Source organism: Balaenoptera ricei, chromosome 20 (assembly GCF_028023285.1).
Source record: "Balaenoptera ricei isolate mBalRic1 chromosome 20, mBalRic1.hap2, whole genome shotgun sequence".
Lineage (NCBI taxonomy): Eukaryota > Metazoa > Chordata > Mammalia > Artiodactyla > Balaenopteridae > Balaenoptera > Balaenoptera ricei.
The window spans coordinates 63,431,330-63,455,908 of NC_082658.1; the positions used below are offsets into that span (position 1 = coordinate 63,431,330).

A 24,579-nucleotide genomic window follows, 5' to 3' on the forward strand; every position below is an offset into this window, starting at 1 on the left:
ACGTTTACGTTTCACCTCCTACCTTAGACCGAGGGCTCCTGCCTTGGAGTTAAGGGCAGGCCCAGTGTGATCGCAGGTGAGCCCTGAGTGGCCCGGGATGCCGTGGGCCAGGCAGTTTCTCCGCTCGGTAGAGGGGTGCTAGGTCCTCTCGCTGGCCGCACGGTGCCCACCTGGCTGTATCGTTGGCTCTGCCCCATTCCCTGGTCTTCCTTTGAGGCCAGCTGACATTCCGGGGAAAATGTCCAAGGCTTGGGTTTTTGTCTCATTTTACTGCTGACTTGCTCTGACCTGGGCCTCAGCTGCCTCATCTTAGTTCTGGAGGAGTGGCCTTTGCCCAGCTTTTCTCAAGGGGGGCTGCCAGGCTGTGGGGGGAGGGCAATGGGTGTGAAAGGGTCTGGAAGCACCCGGGCATACTTGGCCCAGAGGAGAAGCAGCCATGGGAGCCGCCTGGGTGCAGGCGCGTCCCAGGTGCAGGCGCGTCTGGAAGCCCTCTTGTACCAGCGCAAACTCCCAGAGCTGCTGCCTGAGCTGAAGGCCAAGTGCTTTCACTTGTCCCAGTGTCTTATGCCCAGAAAAGCTGCATGGCCTAGGGATACATCGTGGAGAGTGTTTTGTAGCTGGTGGCCCTTTCCTCGCCTCCAGGGATCAGGAATTGGCCTGGGAGAGGCTCTGAGATGTAGGGGTGATGGGTGGGCTTGTTGCTGGCCGACGCCGGGCCACGTAGCGCCTGGAGGTGCCGTGGGCTCCCCGTGGTGTCCGGCCGCTGCCCGCTGTGGGGCCCGGGAAGCCCCGTTCCTGCCACCTTTCCTCTGATCCCGCCTCCTGGTCCCCTGCCCTGGCACTCTGAGCCTCAGGAGGGCTAGGATGCGAGGTGGTCCAGTGCCGGCCCAAAGACCCTGGCGATGGATGCCCACGGCACCTCAGGGAAGGCCCCTGGCCTCGCCGTGTTGCCGGATCTGAGATTCTTGTGGTTTCTCCAAAGAGGCATCAGCCTGGAGTGTGGGCTCCGGGGAGGCAGAGATCACGAGAGTTGGGGGGCCGGAACACAGGGGTCCTGGGCAGAGAGGGACGGAGAACCAGGCCACCTGATGCAGCAGGGACTCAGGAGAGGGCGGGGCGGAGCCTGCACAGCTTCCCCAACGGTACTTCCCGGATCCGGTGCCTGTTGTCTGAGGCTCTGGCCAGCCTCAGAGGGCAGCCCCTGTACTCGGGTACCAGGCTCTGCGGGGAGTGAGGGTCGCCCCGCCTGTACACACCTCTGCTGCCTTTCGCTCTGTCCAGCCGCCCCTGCTGCAGAGGGTCCCACGTGGCCCAGGGGCTGGTGGGTGTGCAGCACAGTGAGGGCCACTGCAGCTCAACATCGGACTGACCCCAACTGGCCACCAGACGGCGCACAAGGGATGCGAGGTCCTCCTGCCTTCCAGGGCTGTGCTTGTGGGCAGAGGGGACCGCAGTGAGGATGGTGAGGGCCCCTCAGCCCCCTGGCTGGACAGGGTTACCCTTCTTCAGGGTCATCCTGCGGCTTAGGTAGGAAAATAGCCTGGGAAGCATACACCTTCCACAGGTGTATATACAGGGGACCTGCTCCTGGCACATAACGGGCACCTGTTCTTCGCCTGGCGCCCCACCTGTCCGCCCACAGGGCTCCAGGTGAATAACGGGTGGGAAGGGGGTTCTGTGAATTACAGTAAGAAGAGTCCAGCCCTTGTCCTGCAGGCACGAGCGAGGTGGCTGGGCGTGGGCAGCCTGCGAGGGTCAGTCAGCTGTTGGGTGTGGTGCCTTGCTCTGTATCTCCCCACCAGCCCTAGGGAGGGGAGGGGACCGAGGGATTGCAGTGACACCGCAGTGACGGGGGCAGGACAGCCCTGGGACTGGGGGTGCTGGGGGTGGGGCGCACTCGGTGATGGCCGTCCTGGGAGGGAGAATCACTGTCACCACCCCCCAGTGGATTTGATGTGCAGACCCGGGGTGGGGGCGGGTCAACCCCAGGCTTTTCAGAAGCAGCAGCGGAGGACCAGAGAGGTGGCTTGACCTGCCCGGGTCACACAGCTGTGAGAGCAAGCGCTGGGCCTGGCAGCTGGGGCTTCCGCTCCCGTGTGTCATGCCCGCCCCGTCCCACCCCCCGGAGGGCCTGCCTGGCGCAGACACAGCCCTATGTGGCGGCCTGGCCTGGCCCAGATTGGGCAGGACCCGGGGCCCTGCTGGCCGAAGAGGCCCTCACGGCACCTGCTGGGGGTCCAGCCCTGCAGCCCCGCCCCCTGCAGCCTGGGGTGCACGAGCGTGCCCCGCGCCGGCTTCCTGGCTGGTGTGCAGCCCGCCCCGCCTGTGTCAGTGTTACGACGGCACATGGCCTGTCTGTGGGCAGGGCCGCGAGTGGGGCGGCCACGAGGGGCAGCTGCCTGGAAGGGGTGCCCGGGGCAGGGCGGCTGCACGTCCTCGGGCCCGTCCTTGGCCCGCTCGGCCCTAGGAGCCCGGTGCCGCCGTGCCCCCCGCCCGCCCCCGAGTCCCCCCTGCCCGTCTCGCCGGCCCGGGGAGGGGCGTGGGCCTCTGAGCACACCAGCCTGTCCTGCTGCTGTTGCCTCCTGGCCGGGACCTGGGCAGGATTTTTCGCTTTTCTGAGCCGTGGTTTTCTCATCTGTAAAACAGGCACAGTCGTCAGGGCCTCGAGGTTTGAATAGAACTTCGCTTGGAGCCGGCCGGCAGCTGCCACCCCTCCTTCCTCTCCGGCCACCTGGTGCCCTCTGTCGGCCTTGCCCTGGCCGTCCCTCGTGGCTGGGCTGCCTGGGCAGTGATGCCGTCTTGCGGCGACAGGGCTGCACTTGCCGGCCCGGCTCGGGGCAGGCCCCCACCCTGCTGGCCTCGCCGTACCTTCCGGGACAGGTGCTCCACGTTAGCCATGCCCAGGTGCCGCATCAGCGCCTCTGCGCCCGTGGCAGGCGGCCCGACAGCAGGGTGGGGAGTATGTAAGTGTCGGCCCCATCGACCGTCAGGCTGCTCGCTAAAGGACAGAGGTCAGATCTCACACCTCGGCTGGTGGCGGAGGTGAAGGGACCCGATCCCCTAATGCTGTCTCCGTGTCCTGACGGCCAAATACCTGCACAAACTGCTTCCCGAGAAACAGACGAGGGGAGAGGAAGGGGTGTGGTTGAAAGCACCGGGGTTGCTTGGCTGGCAGGACCGTGGTCCTCCCGGAGGTGGCCACACGGATGCCACGAGCAGGGGCAGGGCCCTTCCTCGGAGCACTGTGGGCTTAACGGGTGCAGAATTCGGGTCCCTCCAAAACAAACCCTGATGGCGTGGGAAGGCGTTCCGGCGTGGGGGCAGTCCTCAGCCTCCTCAGGAAACAGGAGGAGTCGCAGCGACCTTCACGGGCGAGGAAGGGAAAAGGGCAGGTGCTCCCTGCCTTCCCTCAGCGGAGCCCAGACGGCGACCCCGTGGCCAGGTGACAGGCAGAGGACACTGTCCGGGTCTCCCCGTCCGGGGGCAGTTGGAGCCCTGACCCTGGTTCTCTGGCCCAAGTCTGAGTGTGGCCTGCACGGAGGGTCTCAGCACTTGGTCCCGAGGACACGGTGGGGATGGTGGGGACCTCATAGCCTTTCTAACCCCGCCGCCTGCCAGGCGCCTTCAGGCCTGACTTTGTGGAAGTGGTGAGCGGCCGCGGGGGTGGGTGTCTGGGACCCCGCGGGCCGTGGTGCACAGGTGGGCAGCCCTCCAGCAGGCGGGGCTGGAACAGCGTGTTTAGAAGACACTGTTCCCCGACACGGATTTGACACCTTCCCGGGTCAGTGCTGACCCCCGCCCCCGCAACGGGGAGCTTGGAAAGTCAGGTGTGAGATCCAGTGGCCTAATTTTAGACCTTGGGTGTGCATGTCAAAACTGCAGGATAATTAAAGAGAGAGAGAGAACGAGGGCAGCCTGGCTTCAGCCCTTAACTCTGAAGCCAGCACGTTCCCTGGGGGAGCATCACGTCACCTGTCACCTGACAGGGCTGCCCGTGGCCTCGGGGGGCGGATAGGAGCAGAGCTTCTCTCTTGGGGCCCCCCCCCCCCCCCGGGCGGAGCTCAGCGGAGATGCAGACGGGCCAGCAGGTGGGCTGAGGCCTCGACGCTGGAGAACGCGTCACGGGGCGGACGAGGTGGGTTTGTCCAGCACCTTGTGGGAGGAACCTGCTCTGGGCAATAAACCTGCTGGTGCTCAGCAAAGCTTTCAGCTCACACAGGCCCCCGGCCTGCTCAGGGGTCAGACGGCTCGTTGGCCCTGGGGCTGGGAGGCGGGCCCTGGGCTGTCCAGTGGTTCTGACCCCTCGCCGGCTGTCACGTCCGCTGCCCACATCTCCCTCCTGACCTGCCACTTATCTGCTGTTTGGGGCTTGTTAGAATCATGTGGGAAGTGAGAGCATGTCCCCCTGAGGCGGGAGTCGCCGTTCCCCGCGGGGGGGGCACCTGGGAAGAGCGGCGTGACCCTCCTCCCCTTGGTCGGCCTCGAAGATGCAGGATCGATCGCTGCAGCCGGCCCCCCCCACCCCCCGGGGTCCCTGCCGTCTGCCCCTCCCCCTGGGCACGGTCACTTGTTTTAGTCTTTCTGCAGTTTAGGACGTTGAATGTTTAAATGTTGGCCACGCATGTGCACCGTCCACCGTCTGCGGAAGGCGGATGGTGAGAACGGCTGTCTGACCCCTGCCCCAGGCCCCGGACGTGCCCTGCGTGGAGGCTCGTGTGCCCTGAGATGCCCACCTGCACCCACCGCAGCCCCTGCAGGTCCCTCATCCTTTCGTTCGGGAAAGCAGAGGACACTGATCTTAGAGCAATGGTGGGAACTGGCCTTTGTTAGGGTTCCCTAAGCGCTGGGCCCTGTCCTCACAGCCCCTCTGAGTGGGTTTTGGAGGCCATTCACGTTCACACCCAGAGGCCCCTTCACTCTTCCAGCCCCTTGTGGGGATGTCCTGTCATTCACTCACCAGGCCCCCAGCCGTGGACGAGCACCTGATGTCACACTTTGCCCCGTAAACAGCCCTAAAGTAGACGTGCTCATCCCGCTTATCTGCGCATGTCCAGGATCTGCTCCTGGACCCGGAACCTCCAGTCACCGGACCGTGTGGCTGTGACTGGTGGAGCTGGCAGGGAGGCCCAGGGCCCCACGTCCCGAAGCCGACTGGCTGGTGGCTTGAGCGCGACCCTTGACCCCTGGGTGCTGCAGGAGTCCCTGAGCCGCCTCAGCCGTGCATCCACGAGGCCCCTGGGGCTCCTGCTTCAGCCCGGGCTGAGCAGCGGCTCGGGAGGCTGTGCAGGGTCTTCCGGAGAGAGCGTGCTGTCGCGCTGCGGGCAGGGGCCGCGCTGTTCTGTGTTCTGTCTGCCGCGTCCTCGGGGGACGCAGAGCCATAAGCCCCCCCTCAGGTCCCCGGAATGTTCCCGCGGTGGGGGAGTGGCGATTAGCACAGAACACGGTATTTTGACCCAGGCTGTACTCAGTGAGGAGAGACTGTCCCCAGTCGCAGGGCTCTGCGAGGGGATTGGGTTTCCATCAGGACGCAGCCCTTTTGTGCTTCTCTGCTGCCGGGCGGGGGGTGGGGGGGCGGTGAGGACGTCACAGCCTCTGGGAGCTGCGTGGCCGTGACCAGGACGCACACCTCCCAGGGCCCAGTGCTGGGTCCGGGAGACTTCTGGACAGATGTTCCAGATCGGGTGTGTGCGCGGCCTGTGGCGCCTCTGTGTCCCGCCCGTCTTCAAGGCCTGCATCCACACATTTGGCCGCTGGCCGCGGGGCTCCAGGCCACTGGGGGCCGCAGGCGAGATGACCCCCCGCCCTCTCCATGCCGCTCGGCCCCTCTGCGCGGCCCCCGGCCTCGTACCTGCTCCCTGCCGGTGCGGGCAGCCTCCGAGCCCGGTCTGTGGACGGCGGGTCCTGATCAGCCGGGGTTCCTGCGAGGAGCAGGTGGTGCCGGTGGGCCCTGGCCGCCGGGGGTTCCTTGTTCGACCCCTGTGATCCCGCGGCATCTGGGGTTTCAGATTTCCTCTCTCTCTGGCTCCTTTGTTCCACCAGCTCCTCCCCGACGTGTGGTTCCCTTTGTCACCTCGACTGCAGTGTCCCTCCCAGCGCCTCTGGCGCTTTCTGGTGAAGACAGCTTACCTGCTAAATACCATGTCCGAGGTGCAGAGGGGAACCCTGGCCCACTCCGCCCCCCACCCCCCAGGCCGGCACGTGGCCTGGCCGGCTAGACGGGACTCCGCTGGTCTGGTCCGGACAGCACCCCGGGGCGTTGCAGGCCACATGTTCCTGCTGGAGGACCCTTCTCTCTGTGCTCTGTGTGGGTCTCCTTTTCAGCCCTCAGGCCTCGAGTGAGGGTCACCTGCCAGAGAGGCCTCCCCACGGCCCTACCCCAATTTATTCTTCCTCCCAGCGCCCGTTCTCTGGCGATCACATCCCCAGCACATCTGCCCCGCACTGGAGGGCCCGAGGGCAGAGGCCACGCTGGCCTGGTCTCCTCGGTGCCCATTGGCTGCCGGGGCCGGGGGGGTCAGGCCTGCAGCGCAGGGAGACTGGCCTGGCCTCGGCTGCTCTGTAAATACGTCCCTCGGGTGCCCCTCAGTGCTGGATTAATTGTCCTGAGTCTCTGCCCCAGGAGGCCGTGCCTGGCCCGCAGCACCGGGAGCAGGAGGGGTGCTCAGCCCCGGTCCTGGAGAAACCACGGGCTCCCCCAGCCTCAGCGGGTCACCGGGCTCAGTCCTGAAGGTCATGGAGACTTGTGCAGAGGCCCATTCCCTGGCCACCTCGCTTCTGCCCTTTAGAAGGAGAGGAAGCCAGATGGAGCCCAGTGGACAGGGCCCGGGTCGGCATGTGGCCAAGTGAAGGATCCCGGCTCAGCGTTGAGCTGCGCAGCTGTGAGGACGCCGAGTGCATATGTCGGCACAGAAGCTCAGCAGTTATCAGGAGCTCGCTGGGACTTGGCGGTGGCCTCCAGGTCACAAGCCGGGGGCCACAGGCGGGGTCAGCCCTCCCCTGGAACGGCAGCCCCTCTTCCCCTCTTACAGGCTGAGCCCCTGGACTGACAAACGTGCCTGTTGATTCCCACCCCGCCTGGGGAGAACGGTGGGGTCGCCCCCTCCCTGGGCTCCACTGGCTTCCCGGCATCTTTGTGCCGGTCCCCGGGCGAGAGGCTGGTGGCCGGCGGGGCTGTGTGCGGGACGGGCCGCTCCAGACTGCTGCTCACAGCCCCGCACTCGCGCCCGCGGCAGACTCAGCAGGAGTCAGAGCCTCCGCGTTTTGCTTAAATCTGTCACGCCCGCCACCCCCGGCCTGGCCCCATCTGCTTCTGCACAGAGAGCCCCGCTGCTCCCGGGAGGCCCCCAGGCCATTTGAATGTGCGTCCGGTGGGTTCTGGGCTGCCGGGCCGGGGCGGGACGGTGCCCAGCAGGTTCCTGCCGCACCTTGGCTGCGGGACACTCTCTCCCCGGCGCTGTCGCTCCCCTCTTTCCCCCGTGAGCCATGGCTTTGCCTGCCCCCGCCCACCGCCCGCGCAGAGGCGGCCGTGGACGTGGGCACTTAGCAGGTCGGGGATTTGGCCAGTGTCCGAGCGCAGGACGCCCGGGAGGCTCGGAGAGGAAGAGGCCCCTCCCCGGGGTTCCCAGGCTGCTTGAAGAGGGGGGCGCCTCCAGAAAAGACTCCGGGGCTCAGAAGACGGCATGTGGCCCAGGGGATGGAGGGGGCAGAGTGGAGACCCCCGAGGACGGGAGGCTCCTGGGCAGAGGGAACTGTTTTTTTAATTTGCACATTTTAAGTATGCGGAACAGTGGCGAGAACGGGCCTGCTGTCACCCGGGTCCCAGGACATCCTGCCCAGTTGCTGCCCCTGCGTTGTTGCATCCCCAAAGCTAAGGACGTTTCCTGCCTCAGCACGACCTCATTATCATGAGAGAGAACATTGTGAGCAAACTTTGGAAGCAAGGGCAGGGTTTGTTCTGTGTTCTGGAACGAGCGGGTGAGTCATGGCGTTGGCCGCCCGCCCCCGGCCCCGGGGACAGGGGAGGCCATCAAGGCCCTGTGGTCCGGAGTCGGGACGAGGTGAGGCCTGGACCCAGGATGCAGGATGAGGTGGGAGGGGCAGCCAGAGGAGGGTCTTCAGCATGGCCAGCAGCAGGCGAAGGGCGGCGGGCAGCCCCTCCGGGTGGCCAGGACGTGCAGGAAGCTGTGGCGTCCAGGCAGATGGACGTGTGGGGACGCGGGGCCTGTGGCCGCTGGGTGGCCTGGGTCGCCGGCACGGAGCAGGCCTGCCCGGGGGTGGCCCGTAGGGCTGGGCTCCATGTCGGTGGTCCCGGCCGGCCCGCCTGACGTGCCCAGGAGAGGTCAGGCTCTGTGGGGTGGGGCCTGGTCGGGGATCCGGCGACGTGCCGCCCGGGGGCAGCTGGGGACACCAGTGGCCCTCAGGACTGGGAGACGCCTGGTGAGGCCAAGGGCCTGGGGCCGTGGCAGCTCTGGAAGGGGCACCGGAGCGTCACCTCCGTCACCAGCGCGGCCTCCCCTCCCTCCCACGAGCGTGTCTGGCTCCGGTGACAGCAAACTGCCCGCGTCTCCGCCCGGGTTTCACGCGGTGGAAGCTCCTGGTCCGGTGGGAAAGGGCTCTTGGGCCCCGAGCCATCGTGCCCGGCCCTGCAGGGCGTCGGGGCTGGTGGGGCTGTTGGAGTCCAGCCCGTCCTGGAGATTGGTGCCAGCAGATCGGGGTGGGGGGCAGGGGGAACAGCCCGGAGGCCCAGGGGCTTAGTGGCTAGAGACAGGCTCTGGGTTCAAGGCTGGGCTTTCCCACTTTCCAGCTGTGTGGCTTTGAGTGAGTCACTTAACCTCTCTGTGCCTCTGTTCCCTTGTGTGTAAGCTGAAGTGCTTTCCTCGTGGGTGGCGGCGAGGACTGAGAAGGTCCCCGGGCGGGCGCTGCACACAGTAGGTGCTGTGCTCTGATCCCACCCAGCCGTCGTGAGAGGTGCTGACTTCTCCTGGGAAGGCCGTTCCCGAGGTTCGCCGAAGCAGGAGCTCCACCTGCGAGCTCTCTCCTCCGAGGCGCAAAGCCTGTTGTTACAAGGACCTGACGGCCACCAGCATCCCCAGAGAGTCGCGTGCCCGTGCCCCGTCAAGCTCGGAGGTCAAGGAAGGCAGGAGCTTGGTTTTGCCGTCTGTCTGCAGCCATACTCTGAGCCCCGGACGGCCCGAGGGGTGTGTGTGTGATGCCTTCCGCGGCTGCTGCTAGGACAGCACCTTCCAGGGGTCATCCCGCGGGTGGGGAGACGGGAAGGAGGCTCACACACCAGCACGCCCGAGTCGTCGAGGGTGCAGCAGGGCCGTGGGTGTGCACAGCGGAGCCCGGAGCCAGCTTCGGGGGAGCTGCGTCGGGAGCGAGCGGCTGCAGGGTCCCCGCTGTGTCCTGGAGCAGCACAGCGCCCTCGCCATCCCAGGGCGTCCGCTTAACACGCAGACTCTGACTCGGCGGGTCTGGGGCAGGTCCTGAGAGCCTGCCTTTCCAACAGGCTCCCAGGCTGCCGGTCCGGGGGCCACTCTGGGTCTGAGGAACAGGTTTAGAGGCATCGAGGAGGCCAGCCTGGGAGGGAAGGCAGCTGGAGAGGAGCAGCACCGCGTCCCCAAGCCCTCCTGGCGTCAGGTCCCCCCAGACGGGGTGGCGTCCCCAAGGGACGGCATCGTGGCCCCGGTGGCCTCAGGCCCTAGTGACTGCTCAGCAGCGAGGGGCGCCAGGCCTGGCTCAGCCCCGCTCACACCTGGATGCCACACAGGTTCAGGAGTGGGTGCTGTCCTGGTGGAAAGGTTCAGACCACACTCGCGACTTTCTTCCACGAAAGACAGTCCCACCAAAGCGCGATGCCCTGCCCTGGCCAGGTCGTGTCCCTGCTGTGGCCCAGCTCGCTCCGGGAGGCTGGTGATGGCTAAGAGATGGGCCCCTCCCAGCTCCGGACGCCTGACCAGGAGGTGAGCTGGGGTCTGGGCCACAGCGAGGTGAGCACGCTTGGTGGCCTCAGCTGGTGATCTCCGTCCCGAGCCGGGGGCCGCGGGCCGTGTCACGCCAGTCCACGCAGACGGGGCCTCTTTTTCTGGATTAACTGTGAGGGAGCACAATTCGGCAAAGCACTTTCCTCAGCGCCGTGCCTGCCTCGCAGGATAAGAGGATTAGCTGCACCCTCGGGCTCCGGCACCGGTTTGTGACATTGGCTGGCGGAGCTTCACTAGCCCTCCAGCACGTTCTCCGAGGCAGTGCTGGGCGCCGGGCCCATGCCCGTCCTCTCTGGGCAGGGGGCTCACGAGGAGAGCCCCTGGGCAAGTCCCGGCCCTGCCTTTGTGCATCGCGGCAGGTTACCTTCCCTCTCTGAACTGCAGTTTTCACCTGGAAAGTGGTTGTAGAAATATTGATCTGCCTTCTCCCCCGCCACGCAGCCCAGGTCTGGGGCTGACCTTTCACGCCCAGCGAGTGGGTGGCCTCCTGACAGATGCCACCACTGTCTGCTCTCTGGAGCTGGGGACCAGGTGCCACACCCCACTGCTGCCGCCCCCTGGGGGTCCCAGGGCCGAGAGGGGGCAGACGTCTCATCTTCACCCACCCGGCTCAGCGGGTGACGGGGAGGCTACAGGGGGGCTCGCACTGCTCCCTGCTTCCCAGATGAAAGCGGTCTGGGACAGAGGGGCTCAGGCCCGCCCTCCTGCAGAGCCCCCCGAACCCTCCTGCCCTCCCTGCCCGTGGCCTGCTGGCCGCCCCTGCCCTGGACTCCTTCCCCCTTCCTTCCTGTGTCTCTGTCCAGGCTCAGGAAGGGGTCTCTATGCCCCAGGCCTTGGCGCCTCACTCCCTCTGTCGGCTCCACGTCCTGCCCCCACCTGGGCCTCGGGCTGTGGACTGTGGGAAGTGCCCCCTGAGGGTCCCCTGCCATTGCCTGGTCAGTCTTCCCAGCCACCCTCCTGGGGTCGCACAGCACGGGGTGGGTGGGCACAGGTGCCCAGACCGCTGAAGGCTCGCTTCCCTCAGCCCAGCAGATGCGCGTGCACACAGAATCCTGGGAGCAGCTCTGTTGACACTAGCAGAGCCCGTGACGCAGGGCCCCCAGCTGGGGTGCGTAAGCTGGCCATGGTCCATCCACGCACAGCTCCCTGGACGGACTGGTGGCCACACACGCTGGAGAAGGCTGGACGGGGCAGAAGCCAGGCCAGGGGCCGTGGGGCAGGGGCTTGGGGGCGCGGGGAGCTTTCCAGGGCGACGGGAAGTGTCCTGTCTCAAAAAAATTTTACTTTTACCTCTAAAGCTGACCTAAAATAGTCTCCCTTTCTAAAATAAACTACTCTTAACTCAGAAAAAAAAGAAAAAAAGCCGTCTGGCCACAGGTGCAGATGCTGTGCCGACACTGGCGTTGGCGCTGGTCTTGGTGGCGTGTCCCGCCCACCCGCCTGCGATGCCAGAGGGGGCCCAGCTGCCTATCGAACCCGCGTAGCTAGACAGCTCCCCAGCTGAGCGCCAGCACGGCCCAATTTCCTTTCCGAGGCTGAAGTCCATGTAAATATTGACCAAATCAGGCAGACCGGGTTGTGCACTGTATTTGGTTAGTAGTTGAAGAGCCACTCACTCCACGGCTATTTTCTCAGGGGCTTCCTACAGGTGGGCCTTGTTTCATTTAAAAGTTTAAAAAGACCCTAAAGAGCTGTGCGTAACTCACACATTGTAAGTGTAGGGAGAAAACCAGCACATTTAGACGAATCCCCGAGCAAGCGGATCGTTCAATAAAGAACCTCCTCTCCCTGCCCCGTTAGTGTATTTATTATGTAAAACTGAAAAACAGGTATTTGGTCTGCTTAAGCAAGGACTGTGTCGCTGGGTCCACGGGTGCCCCCTGCCCCAGCCTGGGGCTCTCGGGCCACGTGGCCGCCTCATGGCCTATTGAGGGGGTGATGGGCTTTCTTGTGGGGGGCTGGCGGCTTCCCTGCTTCCTCCAGATGTGCATGGGTGGGGTCCCTCCGGCATCCTCCTGCACGACCCCGTCGCAGGCACAGGGAAAGCAGCTCAGACAGGATGGGCTGCCCGGGGGGGGCGGGGGGGCAGGTGGGGAGCGGTCCTCACAGCCAAGCCGTGCCCCCTGAGGGGTTTGCTGGCTGAGAGCTCCCAGGCCCTTTTCCCGGACTCCCTGCAGTGGCAGGTTGGACCCCAAGACGAGGTCCCACCCGAGTCACAGCTGTGACCATCTTCCGAGTCAACAAAGGCACCCAGAGCCGCCCAGAGGCCGGGTGGCGGGGGGGGGGGGGGGGACCCTCGCCAGCCCCGCCACGTCCTGAGTGCCTGGCCCGAGGCCCCGCTGCAGAGCCAGGATCTGGACCAGCCGTCTGTCCCCCGCCTGCCCGGTCCAGGGCTGGCCCGTCCGAGGCTGGTGGGCTCCACGGGGGCAGAGCCCCCGGGTCCCTTTCCTTCCCCCAGAGGCAAACATCAGGGACGGGAGAGGGGTCCAGGAGGCAGAGTGTGATTAATCGACATCACAACAGTGATCCTTTGGGGGGCCGGCGCAGGGGCGGCAGTTGTGTCCTGCCCTGGTGAGGTGACCTTGGTCACCCTGGGCAGAAGGGGCCTGGGGACCTGACTGGACGGGATCTGCCCTCTTGGGGGTGTCAGCAGGGGGCGAGGAGATGCAGGGGACCCAGGGCCCAGGAGCAGGAGGGAGTCTTGTGACTTGGTCTCGTGGGTGAAGGGAGGCCGAGGAGGTGGCAGGGGACGCCGTGGGCCGTGCCGGAGGGCTGAGGGGGCCTGGCGGGCATTTGTGCAGGTGGAGGGCAGCTGGTGTGGGCGCTGGGGGCTGCTCCCCGCCCCCCGGGGGGAGCGACAACAGCCCCGCCCTCCAGCCATCAGCCGGAACCCGACCATTCATCACATCTCCGCGTCTACGAATTGTGCTTTTCGCGGTATGTCTAAGAAATCACTGCATAACTCGAGGTCATACAGATTTTCTAGTTTGTTTTCCTCTAAAAATTTTGTAGCTTCAGGTTTTATGTTTAGATTTATAACCCACTTGTGTTAATTTTTGTACGTGATCTGAGTTCTGGGTTCTGCACATGACGCCCAGTGCCATTGTCCCCTGCCCCCTGAATTAATGACCTTTATACTTTGTCACAGATCGGTCGACCTTACACACGTGGGTCTATTCCTGGACTCCCTGTTCTGTTCCGATGGTCTGTTTGTCCGCTTTGGCACCAGCACCCCCAGTCCTGGTCACAGTTGCTTTATGATACGGTTCAAAATCTGTCGACTTGGCCTCCCTTTGTCCTTCTTTTTCAGTCGTTTTGCCTACTCTAAGTCCTTTGCACTTTCATGAGAATTTTAGATTCAGGTTGTCGATTTGCAGCAAGCCTGTTGGGGTTTTGATTGGGTTTGCGTTGAATCTGTAGACTAATCAAGGAGAATTGATATCTTCATAATACTGAGTTTCTGGACCCACGGACACTCTGTATCTCTCCGTTTATTGAGGTCTTTTCTTAAAATTCTTAGCGAAGCTTCACAGGTTTCGGGGTGCCAGTCTGGCATTATTTGTCGATTTCATCAGCGTTTATGTAGGTGACCGTGTGTCACATTTTACTTGACATGATGCCTTCTTCCTGGTCTAAGGGAGCATCTGGGGTGATGTCAGCTGTAGGGTTTTCCAAGATGCCTTTTGTTAGGACGAGGGCGTTTCCCGCTACTCCTCATGTGCTGAGTTTCTGTCAGGAGTGTATGTTGGATTCTTGTCAAATGTTCATGTCTATTAAGGCGATCGTAGTGTTTTTTCTTACTTACTTTGTTTATGTGGTGAATTACATTGACTGGTTTTCAAACGTTAAACCAACTTTTTGTTCCTGGTATAAATCTCACTCGGTCATGATGTATTATCCTTTTAGTATGTTGTTGGATTCCGTTTGCTAATTTGCTAACATTTTGTCTAGAATTTTTGTATTTTGTTCAGGAGGGGTATTTTTCTCTAGTTTTTCTTGCAATGTTCTGGTGTCAGCTAATGCTGGCCTCACTGAATGAATTGGAGACTGTTCCTTCCTCTTCAGTTTTTGGGAAGAGTTTGTACATAATTGGTATAATTCCTTCCTTAAATGTTTGGTAGCATTCACCAGTGAAGCCGTCTGGACCTGGAACTTTTTCTCGTGAAGGTTTTTGACTATATGTTAAAATATGTTGATGGGTATAGTGCGTGGTCAGACTCTCTGCTTCTTTTCCTGAGTGAGCTTTGATCAAGTTCATTGGTATAAGTTGTTCACGTGTTCCTTTTTTTGCCTTTGTGTCTTTTTTCCTTGATCTCTATTCAGATCAGTCTGAATAGAGGTTTTATTCATCTTCTCAGAGAACCATCTCATGGTTTCATTGATTTTTCTCTAGTGTTTTTCTATTTTCTGTCATTGATTCCCACTTCAGACTTTCTTCTACTTACATGGGTTTCATTTTCTCTTTTCTCTTCTTTCTCTAGTTTCTTGTGGGAGCTGAGACCAGTGATTGGAGACCTTCCTTCTTTCTCTCCTGTGGGTGTTCAGTGCCATAAACCCTCCCAAGCAGCCGCATCCCACAGACGCTGGTATGTTGTGCTTTCATTTTTGTTCAAGTCAAAATCCTTCTGGTTTCCCTTTCCATTTCTTCTTTTTCCCGTGAGTGGTTTTTTTTTTTAGAAATGTGTTACTTAGTCTCTGGACGTTTGGGCATTTTTTTCAGAGATCTTGCTGTTATTAATTTCTAATTAACTCCATTGTGGTCAGAGAACACACTTTGTGTGATGTATAATTCTTTTGAACTTACTGGGACTAGTTTTATTTCCCGGCACATGGTCTATCTTGGTAAATGTCCTGTGCGCACTTGAAACTAATTTCTACCGTTTTTTTTTTTTTTTAATTAATTAATTTCTTTTTGGCTGCATTGGGTCTTCGTTGCTGCGCGCGGGCTTTCTCTAGTTGCGGCGAGCGGGGGCTACTCTTTGTTGTGGTGCACGGGCTTCTCACTGCGGTGGCTTCTCTTGCTGCGGAGCACGGGCTCTAGGCGTGTGGGCTTCAGTAGTTGCAGCACGCAGGCTCAGTAGTTGTGGCGCACGGGCCTGGTTGCTCCGCGGCATGTGGGATCTTCCCAGACCAGGGCTCGAACCCGTGTCCCCTGCATTGGCAGGTGGATTCTCAACCACTGCGCCACCAGGGAAGCCCACTCACTCTCCTTTTGACCAGTGTTAGAAGGATGTCTCTTGTGCTAGCCTGTTACTTTGATCTGGTTTGTATCTTTACAAGCAAAGTGTATTTTGTGGAGCCAGCATGCAGTTGGATCTTGCTTTTTTATCCAATCTGACAATCTCTGCTTTTTCTTTCTTTTTTTTTTTTTTTTCTGTCTGAACCCCATGGCATGTGGAACTTCCCCGACCAGGGATCAACCCCGAGCCCCCTGAAGTGGAAGTGCAGAGTCTTAACCACTGGACCGCCAGGGAAGTCCTGACAATCTCTGCCTTTAAATTGAGATGTTTGGCCGTTAGCATTTAATGTTATTGATGGGGTTAGGTTTAAATCAGTGTCCTTCATTCCTTCATGTCTGGTGTCTGGAAAGCCCTTGTATATTTGTTTTTGGTTGTTTCGGGTGAGAGGCTAAGCTCCATCCATCTTAGCTGGAAGTAGAAAGGACAAGCAGTAATAACTTAATACCATTCAGTACTCAGCCCATGTTCAATTTTCCCCAATTGTCTCAAAAGTATCTTGTTCCAGTTGGTGTGTTTGAATCCGGATCCGAATAAGGTCTACACATTGCATTCCGTCGATGTGATTCCCGAGCCCTTTTTACCCAGACCAGTGTCCCACCCCTTGTTTCCATGTCATTTATTTATGGAAGAAACTGAGTCATTTGTCCAGTAGAATTTTCTGAGTTTGAGCGATTATATCTTTGTGATGCTTTTTAACATGTTCCTCTGTATTTCCTGAACCTGATAGTTATAAAGAACACTTTGTAAATGTGCTGCATGTTCGGCTGAAGCATGGGAAATTGCCAGTATTTCACCGTTTGCCCTGCAAAGTGCCAGTTCCTGCCCCTCCAGGTCACGCTACCTGTCCCAGCCGTCAGGAAGCACCACTTTGCGTGACCCTGAGACTGACCATGGATTCAGGAGGTCAGCCTGACCCTCACGGCCAGCTGCTCTGCCCTGTCCCTGATGATAGAGTTTCCTGGGCCCTCATTTAGGAGTTGCAGATGGTGATGCTTCACCTCCGTCATGCCACGTCGGGAACCTTTCGGGTTGTCTGGGGTGGGCAGTAGGATTTGGGGGCCATCTCCCAGGCAGTCAAGTCCAGATGTGAATTCACCACTGGGGGAAGACTGCGTGCCGTTCAGCACTGATGTATTCCCTGGACAAGCTGGTGGAAGGTGTCCAGTGAGCAGGTGATGGCTGAGCGAGCGCAGGGACAGTGGTGAAGGGGCAGTTTGGCTGGGGGAAGCTGTTGGACGCCACCCTGTGTGACAGGGCACGACTTGGGACTCCCTCTCGTGGAGCCCCCCCGCCCCCACCCTTCCCAGTCCCTCCAGGCCAGGCCGTCGCCCACGTTTGGATGGAACCAGCTGGGCGGGCCCCACCGAGCCCCGCTGCAGGGAAGCCCCTCACCCAGCAGGCTGGGTGGGAGGCCGCTGAGCTGTCGTGCGTTCCCGCGTCCATCCGCGCGTGGAGATCAGCGCTCGCAGGGGCCCTCTGTTGGCTGCCTCGCCTGCGGGTATGACACGGAGCACAGACAGGGGTGGGATGCCACTTGACTGTGGAGCCAGGTGCAGGGAGGTTCTGGCTGTGCTGGGTGGTCCAGGGCAGCTCGTGGCGTGCATCGCGGGCAGGAGGAAGAAGGCGAGAAGGCTGGAGCAGCTGTGTGTCTGGCGGGAGGGGACCGCCACCCGAGCAGGAGGGGTGGTTCGTGCTTCTGGGCTGTGGGCCCCTTTGAAAAACGCAAGGAAACTCTGGCTTCTTCTTAGCAAAAGCTACAAATGCAGAAGCACTTGGCCTTTGCTTCCGTTTGGGGATGTTTACTGAGCCCCGGAACACGCCCAGGCCCCCGGCTGGAGAGCCCGGACTAGACGGTGGCCGGCCTCCCTCCTGCGGGATCCGGGGCCGCGGGGGCTGCGGTGGGAGGTTCTGGCAGACGGGGCCTGGGCACAGCAGGCTTCCCTCACCTGCGGGCGGCCCCTCCGCCGCCCCCGCTTGTCCCCCCAGAAGGAGGCAGACAGCGCCGCAGTCTCCTCCAGACACGCGTCAACTCCCGAACTCTGACGGCAGCGCTACGAGGTGCGGCATCGCTGCTTGGCTCCCTCTTCCGGGTCAGGAAACTGAGGCAGAGCGAGGGGCTGCGATGCCCCCGGGTCACACGGCTGGGAGGCGGAGGAGCTCGTGGGCGACCCGCGACCCAGCATCCCCGCCCACCTGCTGTCCCCCGGGCGCTGGGTCCGCGGCCAACAGTCAGCTGCCCCACTCCACTCGCGGGCCTCACTTCGAGGACACGTGGGGCGTCCGAGAGGCTGGGGGCGTCCAGAGCAGCCCCCCGCCGCGTTGCGGAGGTGCTCGGGGCACAGGCTCCTGCTGCTGCCCTGGCTCTTGTCCTGTGGACCCGTCCTGGCTTTGAGTATCACTGTTAAATTGCATGTACCAATCAAAGCAAGCACTTTTACTGCCTGTGTTTTTTCCCCCTTTTCTTTTCAAGAGAACATTCTAGCACAGCATCAGGCCTGTAGTAGGTCCCCCAGTAAGAGCTGGACGGATGGAGAGATGGGCGCTTGGTGGGTGGGTGGATGGATTGAGAGGAAGGGCTTCTCATGCTTCCAGCGCTGGAGACTTTCTCTGCTCTGTGGACCACAGGCCCTGAAAAGACCCCCCGAGTCCATCTCTGTCCTTGTGGCCTCACCCCCATGCCCCGTTTCAGTTGCTGTCACCCACGCTCACTGCGTCCCCAGTGAGATGCTTGGACAGTGCGGGCTGCTTGGCGGGTCCTGGTTCCAACAGGTGCCACTGGGCTGTCAGCCTCCTGTGTGAGCGTGTCCCAGGGGACACACCGTTCCCTGGCCCTGGGCGAGCATGCGGTCCCTATGGCTGTCTGTGGTCGGTACCACTGGCGTTTCAGGCAGAGGACACGGCCCACGGGCACACAGTCTGTGACAACTGGCCAGGGTCCGGGCCTGCTGAGCCCGCGGCGGCCCCCCTGGCTCACACACAGGAGTTCCAGGTCCTGAGTCAATGACGTTACCCGTCAACACTCTGATCCCGGGCCTCAAACCCAGCAGGCCTCCTCTGAGTGCTGGGACACAGTGCCCTGCAAAGCTGGTGGCTCCGAGCTCAAGCGCCTCGCGTGTCCTGGGAACGTGTTTTTTCTCCTTCCCTGTGGACACTGGCGAGTCGGCTCTGCGGTTAATGGGGCTGCCCGTCCTGCGGGCATGTGGGCGTTGCCTCCCTGCCGCCCCCCGCATGAGCCTGCAGGAGCCCGACCCCACACGGGACGCCTGCTCCCACCCCGGGCTTGCCGTGCGGGGTGGGGGCCCCCATAGCCTCAGTGTCCAGATTTTTCACCTCAAATTGGATGCCTGGGTTTTTGTTTTTTAATTAATTTATTTATTTTTGGCCGCATTGGGTGTTTGTTGCTGTGCGCAGGCTTCTCACTGCGGTGGCCTCTCTTGTTGCGGAGCACAGGCTCTAGGTGCGCGGGCTCAGTAGTTGTGGCGCGCGGGCTTCGTTGCTCCGCGGCATGTGGGATCTTCCCGGACCAGGGCTCGAACCCGTGTCCCCTGCACTGGCAGGAGGATTCTTAACCACTGCGCCACCAGGGAAGCCCCAGATGCCTGGGTTTTAATGTGGAAATTCTAAATGGTGTTGAATTGTTGGGTCAAATATTTTTAATTTTTAATTTTTATTTATTTATTTATTTTTCATTGGAGTATAGTTGCTTCACAATATTGTGTTAATTTATACTGTGCAGCAAAGTGAATCAGCTACACGTATACATATATCCCCGTTTTTTGGATTTCCTTCCCATTTAGGTCACCACAGAGCACTGAGTTCCCCATGCTATGCAGCAGGTTCTCACCAGTTATCTATTTTATACATAGCATCAATAGTGTACATATGTCAATCCCAGTCTCCCAATTCATCCCACCCCTCCTCCCCACCTTGGTGTCCATACGTTTGTTCTCTGCGTCTGTGTCTCTGTTTCTGCCCTGCAAATAAGATCATCTGTACCAATTTCTTCAGATTCCACATATATGCGTTAATATACGATATTTTTCTCTTTCTGACTTAACGTCACTCTGTATGACAGTCTCTAGGTCCATCCACGTCTCTACAAATGACCCAATTGCGTTCTTTTTCATGGCTGAGTAATACTCCATTGTATATATGTACCACATCTTCTTTATCCGTTCCTCTGTTGATGGACAGCTATTTTTAAATGCTGTGGGTTTGACCAAAACACCTCTGGGCTACCCTTACGCCCTCTGAGCCCCAGGACGCGGGCCCCGGGCTGCCGGGGGGAACAGAGCCACCTCCTTTACAGGCAGACCCAGCACCATCAGTGTGGCCGAGTGGGACCCAGAGGTGACCAAGACGCAGAGGCTGCTCTTGGAATCAGGGCCCCTGGGGGAGGGGCCCTCTCCACCCGGACGAGGCGCTGGTGCTGGCGTGTGGCCGTCCATCGCCCGCTGGGTCTTCCCCCCACACTGGGAGGTGGATAAGGAGTCACTGGCCCGTTTGTCGCACTTCCCTGCTGACTCGGTTGAGGGAATGTACAGCTGGTGGCTGGCGGTCAGGGACTAATTCCCTCGATTTCCATCCATCCCAGCCCTCCTCCTGCCCCAACAGCCTCCTTCCTGGCCCAGATTCTGGGGAGAGGTTTGCAAAAAAAAAAAAAAAAAGAATCAACATTTTGGGGAAGAGGCCTACCCGTTACAGAGGTGAGCTGGTGACCCTGCCAGGGGTGTGGGCAGGGTGGCCCAAGGTGGCAAACGCAGAACCAGCCCAGTTCACTTGGATTTCAGGGAAACAACAAATTGGAGCAACATTTGGGGCAACTTGTATTAAATTATTTGTTCTTTATATGAAATCCAGGTTTACCTGGGGGCCTGTGTTTCTCTGGCAGCCGTAGGGAGAGGGAACATGAGTGTGGGGTAGGGCCAGGGCTTGGGCCAGGACATCTCCATTTTGGGGTCCTGGCAATCTAGAGGCCACGCCAAGTCAGGAGCGGCGACGGCAGAGCGTCTGGTCACTCTCGGCCCACGGGACGCTGACCCGCATCATCTCACAGCCCAGCCCTCGGTGGCCAGTCCCCTGTGGTCAGCTCCACTGCCTGCTTCCGGGCCCCTAATCCGATGAAGTGTGCAGCTGGGCCCCGAGGAAGGCTAAGCGGGACATTAACCTCGGACCCAGCAAGGCTCCTGGCTGCCGCTCTGTTGATTGCCTTGAAATAACAACCCGTCTAAGGCTGGCCAACCGGGAAGCAGACAGCTGTTGGTGAATCGGATTCGCTGTTTCCCCCCCTCCGTCTCCCACCTTTCGTCTCTGGGTTGCTCAGAAAGTGCAGTCATGACCCCGCCGTTTCCCAGGTGAAGGAGCAGGTGTTGGGGGGCCATCTGGGAGGCCAAGGCGGGCAGAGTGGTCCCCAAAGGGCCTTTGGTGGAAAGACGCTCCACCGTCCGCAGAGCAGCGGGGGGCCCAGCCCGGAGTCCGGAGGCCCCAGCGCCCGGTTCGCTCGGCTGAAGCTCGGCCCCCTCTGCTGCCCAGGGCTCTGGGCTGGGGTGCAGCCGGTCACGGCCCCCTTGGATACGGGGGAGAGACCCCTCCTTCAGGGGCCGGACCCGGCGTGTTGGGAGCAGAAGAGTCTGCCCGGGTAGGTGGCGTGGGTGGCCGTTCTCATCTGTCCCTAGAGCTCAGATTCTACAGGGATTGGATGTTTAAAAAGCTGCTTTACTGAGCTAGAGTGTGTATACAATAAAGTGCACACATTCTAATGTAGTTTGAGTCTTGACAAATGTATACGCCTGTGTCACCACCGCCCTGATCAAGAGGGAGCCCTTCCTTCCCCAGACGTCCTCTCCCGCCCCTTCCTAGTCAGTCCCCAGCCCAGCCACCGCTGCTCTGACTCGTCGCCGTGGGTGGGCGCTGCCCTCCAGGCCTCTGTGAGGATGGAAACTCCTCTTGCTCGGCATGAAGCCGACGACAGCCGTCCTCTGGATGGACCACACTTCGTCCACGTGCCCCGTTCGGGGGGTGGCCGGTTCGGGGTGGGAGGAGAGCGCGGAACATGCCCGCACCGACAAACGCGGCAGCTCTGGGTCTGGGCCCCGGGGCTTGTGCTCCCGCACCGGGCCTGCAGGAGGGGTGAGGACGTGGCACTACGTGGTTTCTCACCGATTTCAGTGTCCTTTTGAAAGCGTTAGCGCGTCAGCTGGGAGGAAAACTCAACAGCCGTTAAAGCTGCATCTTGAAATCCCATACCAGGAACAAGGTTTTGTGACAAAGACAGCATGTTTGAAGGACAACTGGGCCCCTGCAGGTGGAAGGGACACTGGGCTCCTGCAGATAGAAGGGACACTGGGCCCCTGCAGATAGAAGAGACACTGGGCCTGGAGTCTCAGGGGCGCTCGGGTGCTCCTCTTTGTGGCTGAGTGACCCCCCCCCCAGGCACTTCTGAGGGACCCCGTCTTCCTGACGTGGAAACGGACCTCATCCCACCCACCCCAGGCTTGTTTCTTTCTTTTTTTTTTCTTAACATCTTTATTGGAGTATAATTGCTTTACAACAGTGTGTTAGTTTCTTTTTTTTTTTTATGAATTTATTTATTTATTTATGTTTGGCTGCGTTGGGTCTTCGCTGCTGCGCGCGGACTTTCTCTAGTTGCGGCGAGCGGGGGCTACTCTTCATTGCGGTGCACGGGCTTCTCATTGCGGTGACTTCTCTTGTCGCGGAGCGTGGGCTCTAGGTGCACGGGCTTCAGTAGTTGTGGCTCGCAGTCTCTAGAGCGCAGGCTCAGTAGTTGTGGCGCACGGGCTTAGTTGCTCCACAGCACGTGGGATCTTCCCGGACCAGGGCTCGAACCCGTGTCCCCTGCATTGGCAGGCGGATTCTCAACCACTGTGCCACCAGGGAAGTCCCGGTGTGTTAGTTTCTGCTGTATAACAAAGTGAATCAGCTGTTCAGTTTTTCACCATTGAGAACGATATTGGCTGTGGGTTGGTCATATATGGCCTTTATTATGTTGACGTAGGTTCCCTCTATGCCTACTTTCTGGAGGGTGTTGAATTTTGTCGAAAGCTTTTTCTGCATCTATTGAGATGATCATACGGTTTTTCTCCTTCAATCTGTTAATATGGTTTATCACATTGGTTGATTTGCGTATATTGAAGAATCCTTCCATCCCTGGGATAAACCCCACTTGATCCTGGTGTATGATCCTTTTAATGTGCTGCTGGATTCTGTCTGCTAGTATTTTGTTGAGGATTTTTGCATCCATGTGCATCAGTGCTATCGGCCCAGGCTTGTTTTGAGTGTTAAGTGAGCGCAGGTAAAAGCACTTAAATTGTCAGGTGCTGAATCGACGGTTGTGATTTTTATTATTGGCGTTGACATCCCACGCTTCTTGGGACGTCAGCGCCCCTCCCAGCTCACTCTGCCTGGACGTCCCGTCCACCCTTGTGGCTTGAGTCTCGGGTCCATGTGTGAAAGCAGGCTGCTTCCTCTGGCCAAGGACACTTGCGTCCACTTTCCCGACGGACAGTCACCCTGCAAGGACCTCCCTTCACCCCTCGGTGGGTCCCCCTTGGTCCAGCTGCTTTGGAGGGGACTGTCCCCCAGGGGCCCCAGAAGGAAACGTGTGCAGGTTCCTGTCCCGAAGGCCGACCACCCAGACGCCCTCCCGACTTAGAGCAGGTTGGCCCGGCTGGCTTTCGTGCCACAGGGACAGGCAGGCAGCCGTGGAGACGGCCGAGGCGGGAAGGGAGCTGAGGAGCCCGCCCTCAACTTGGCTCCACTGCTAGCTGCCGAGGGTTGAGATTTCAGGCGGGACGAGTTCGAAAAAATACAGGAAGGCTTCTGTGGCTAAAAATTAAAAGCTTGAAAGTCTGTTCTTGGTGGCGCACTGGGGGCTGGGGCTGAGGGCCCAGGGCCCGGTGGGAGCGCCCCGTGGATGGTGGTGCTGGGCCACGTCCGGAGGCTCCCTGCCCTCCGCAGTCCCGTGTCATGCAGTGGGCGACCCGAGTGTGTGCCGGGCCGTGGGCAGAGGAAGCCAGGGCGGCAGCGGGCCGCCCCCACCCCCGTGTTTGTCGTGTGTGCCGGGAGAGGCTGCTTCCGGGAGCACCTTGTGGCCCGTCCGTACAGGACTCGCAGGGTGGACGCCCCACGGGGCTGGGCTGAGACCCCCGGCCGCCAGCCGCATCCCCCCATCCTCCCTCCTCCTGAGCCCTCCACCCCGCTCCCGCGCTGCACCGTGACCGTCCGCGCAGGCCTCACGCGCAGGCTGCTTCTCTCTCCGCTCCGCAGGTCGCGAGATGGGAACATAAGACCCGAAAGCTGAGCAGGGCCTTCGGGTCCCCCCACCTGGCCTGCTACACCCTGGGCGGCGCCATCCTGCTCCTGAACGTCCTGCGCTCCCACTGGTAAGGCCCCCCACCCCACCCCACCCCGGGCGCCTGCGGGAGGGGCAGCCTGACCGCACGGAACCCCGTCCCCTCCACGAGACTCCCAGCCGCCCGGGAAGGTTCGTGCGGGGTCAGGCAGCACCCGGGACGTGGAAGGAAAACGGGAGCCGCGAGCTGTTGGGGTGCGGGGGGCGCAAACGGATGACTGGACCAGGGAGCGAACGGATGGACTGTTGGCTTTCACTGTGCAGGGGCTGCTTTGAGCTGGGCTCACCTCGCCCACCCGGCTCTGCTGGCTGAGAGGCGCCCGCGCGGAGGGCAGCGAGCAGTGACCGTGGCGGGGAGCGGGGAGGACAGCCCGGCCGGCTCTGTGTCGGCTCCTGAAACCCTCCCTCGGGGTTGGATGCTGGTGCGTTTGTGCTGCACTCTGGCCTTCCTCCCCCAGTTACTCCCTGGAAACTCAGCCTGGGGGGGAGGAGACCCAAACGGCCCCACCTGGGCTGCCAGCCCAGGTGCTACCCTTCGGCTCGACTGATTTTTTTCCTGTTTTCTTCCCTAACGAGCCTTTGCAGACACTCTGGCCCTTCTGAATGAGTGAATGAATGAATGAATGAGTGAGCGAATGCGTGAGTGCCTGAGTGGGCACATTCCATCCCCGACGGCCCCTTTCTTCCTGGCTATATCTGAGGAGGCATTTAAAGCTCCTGAAACATCAGTCTCTTCAGGATACAGGACCTGCTGCCTTTTTCCCTAAAATGATGTGTTGTTTCCAGTTCTAGACTTCTGCATTCTTGGCTTCCTGAGTCCGAGATGTAAAGAGAAAACCCCAGTCGGTCTCTCCTCAGCCTGCTATCTGCTGGCCCAGAACCCTGGGCCAGCCCCAGCTGCTGTTTCTGTGGGGTGGAGGCTGACGGTCCATCCGCCCTGCAGGTGGGCTGCGCCCAGGTGGGCAGCCAGGCGGGGGCCGGGGGA

At 60.7% G+C, this 24,579-nt stretch overlaps 1 protein-coding gene across 1 annotated transcript in view; it reads left to right on the forward strand.

Annotated features, from left to right (window-relative positions):
• The window catches only part of PEMT (phosphatidylethanolamine N-methyltransferase), a 45,855-nt gene that overhangs the window by 13,392 nt on the left and 7,884 nt on the right, over positions 1 to 24,579 (forward strand). The window contains exon 3 of the mRNA XM_059906670.1: positions 23,510 to 23,625. Within this exon, the coding sequence (XP_059762653.1) occupies positions 23,510 to 23,625 (116 nt within the window). The remainder of the gene's footprint in view (positions 1 to 23,509; positions 23,626 to 24,579) is intronic.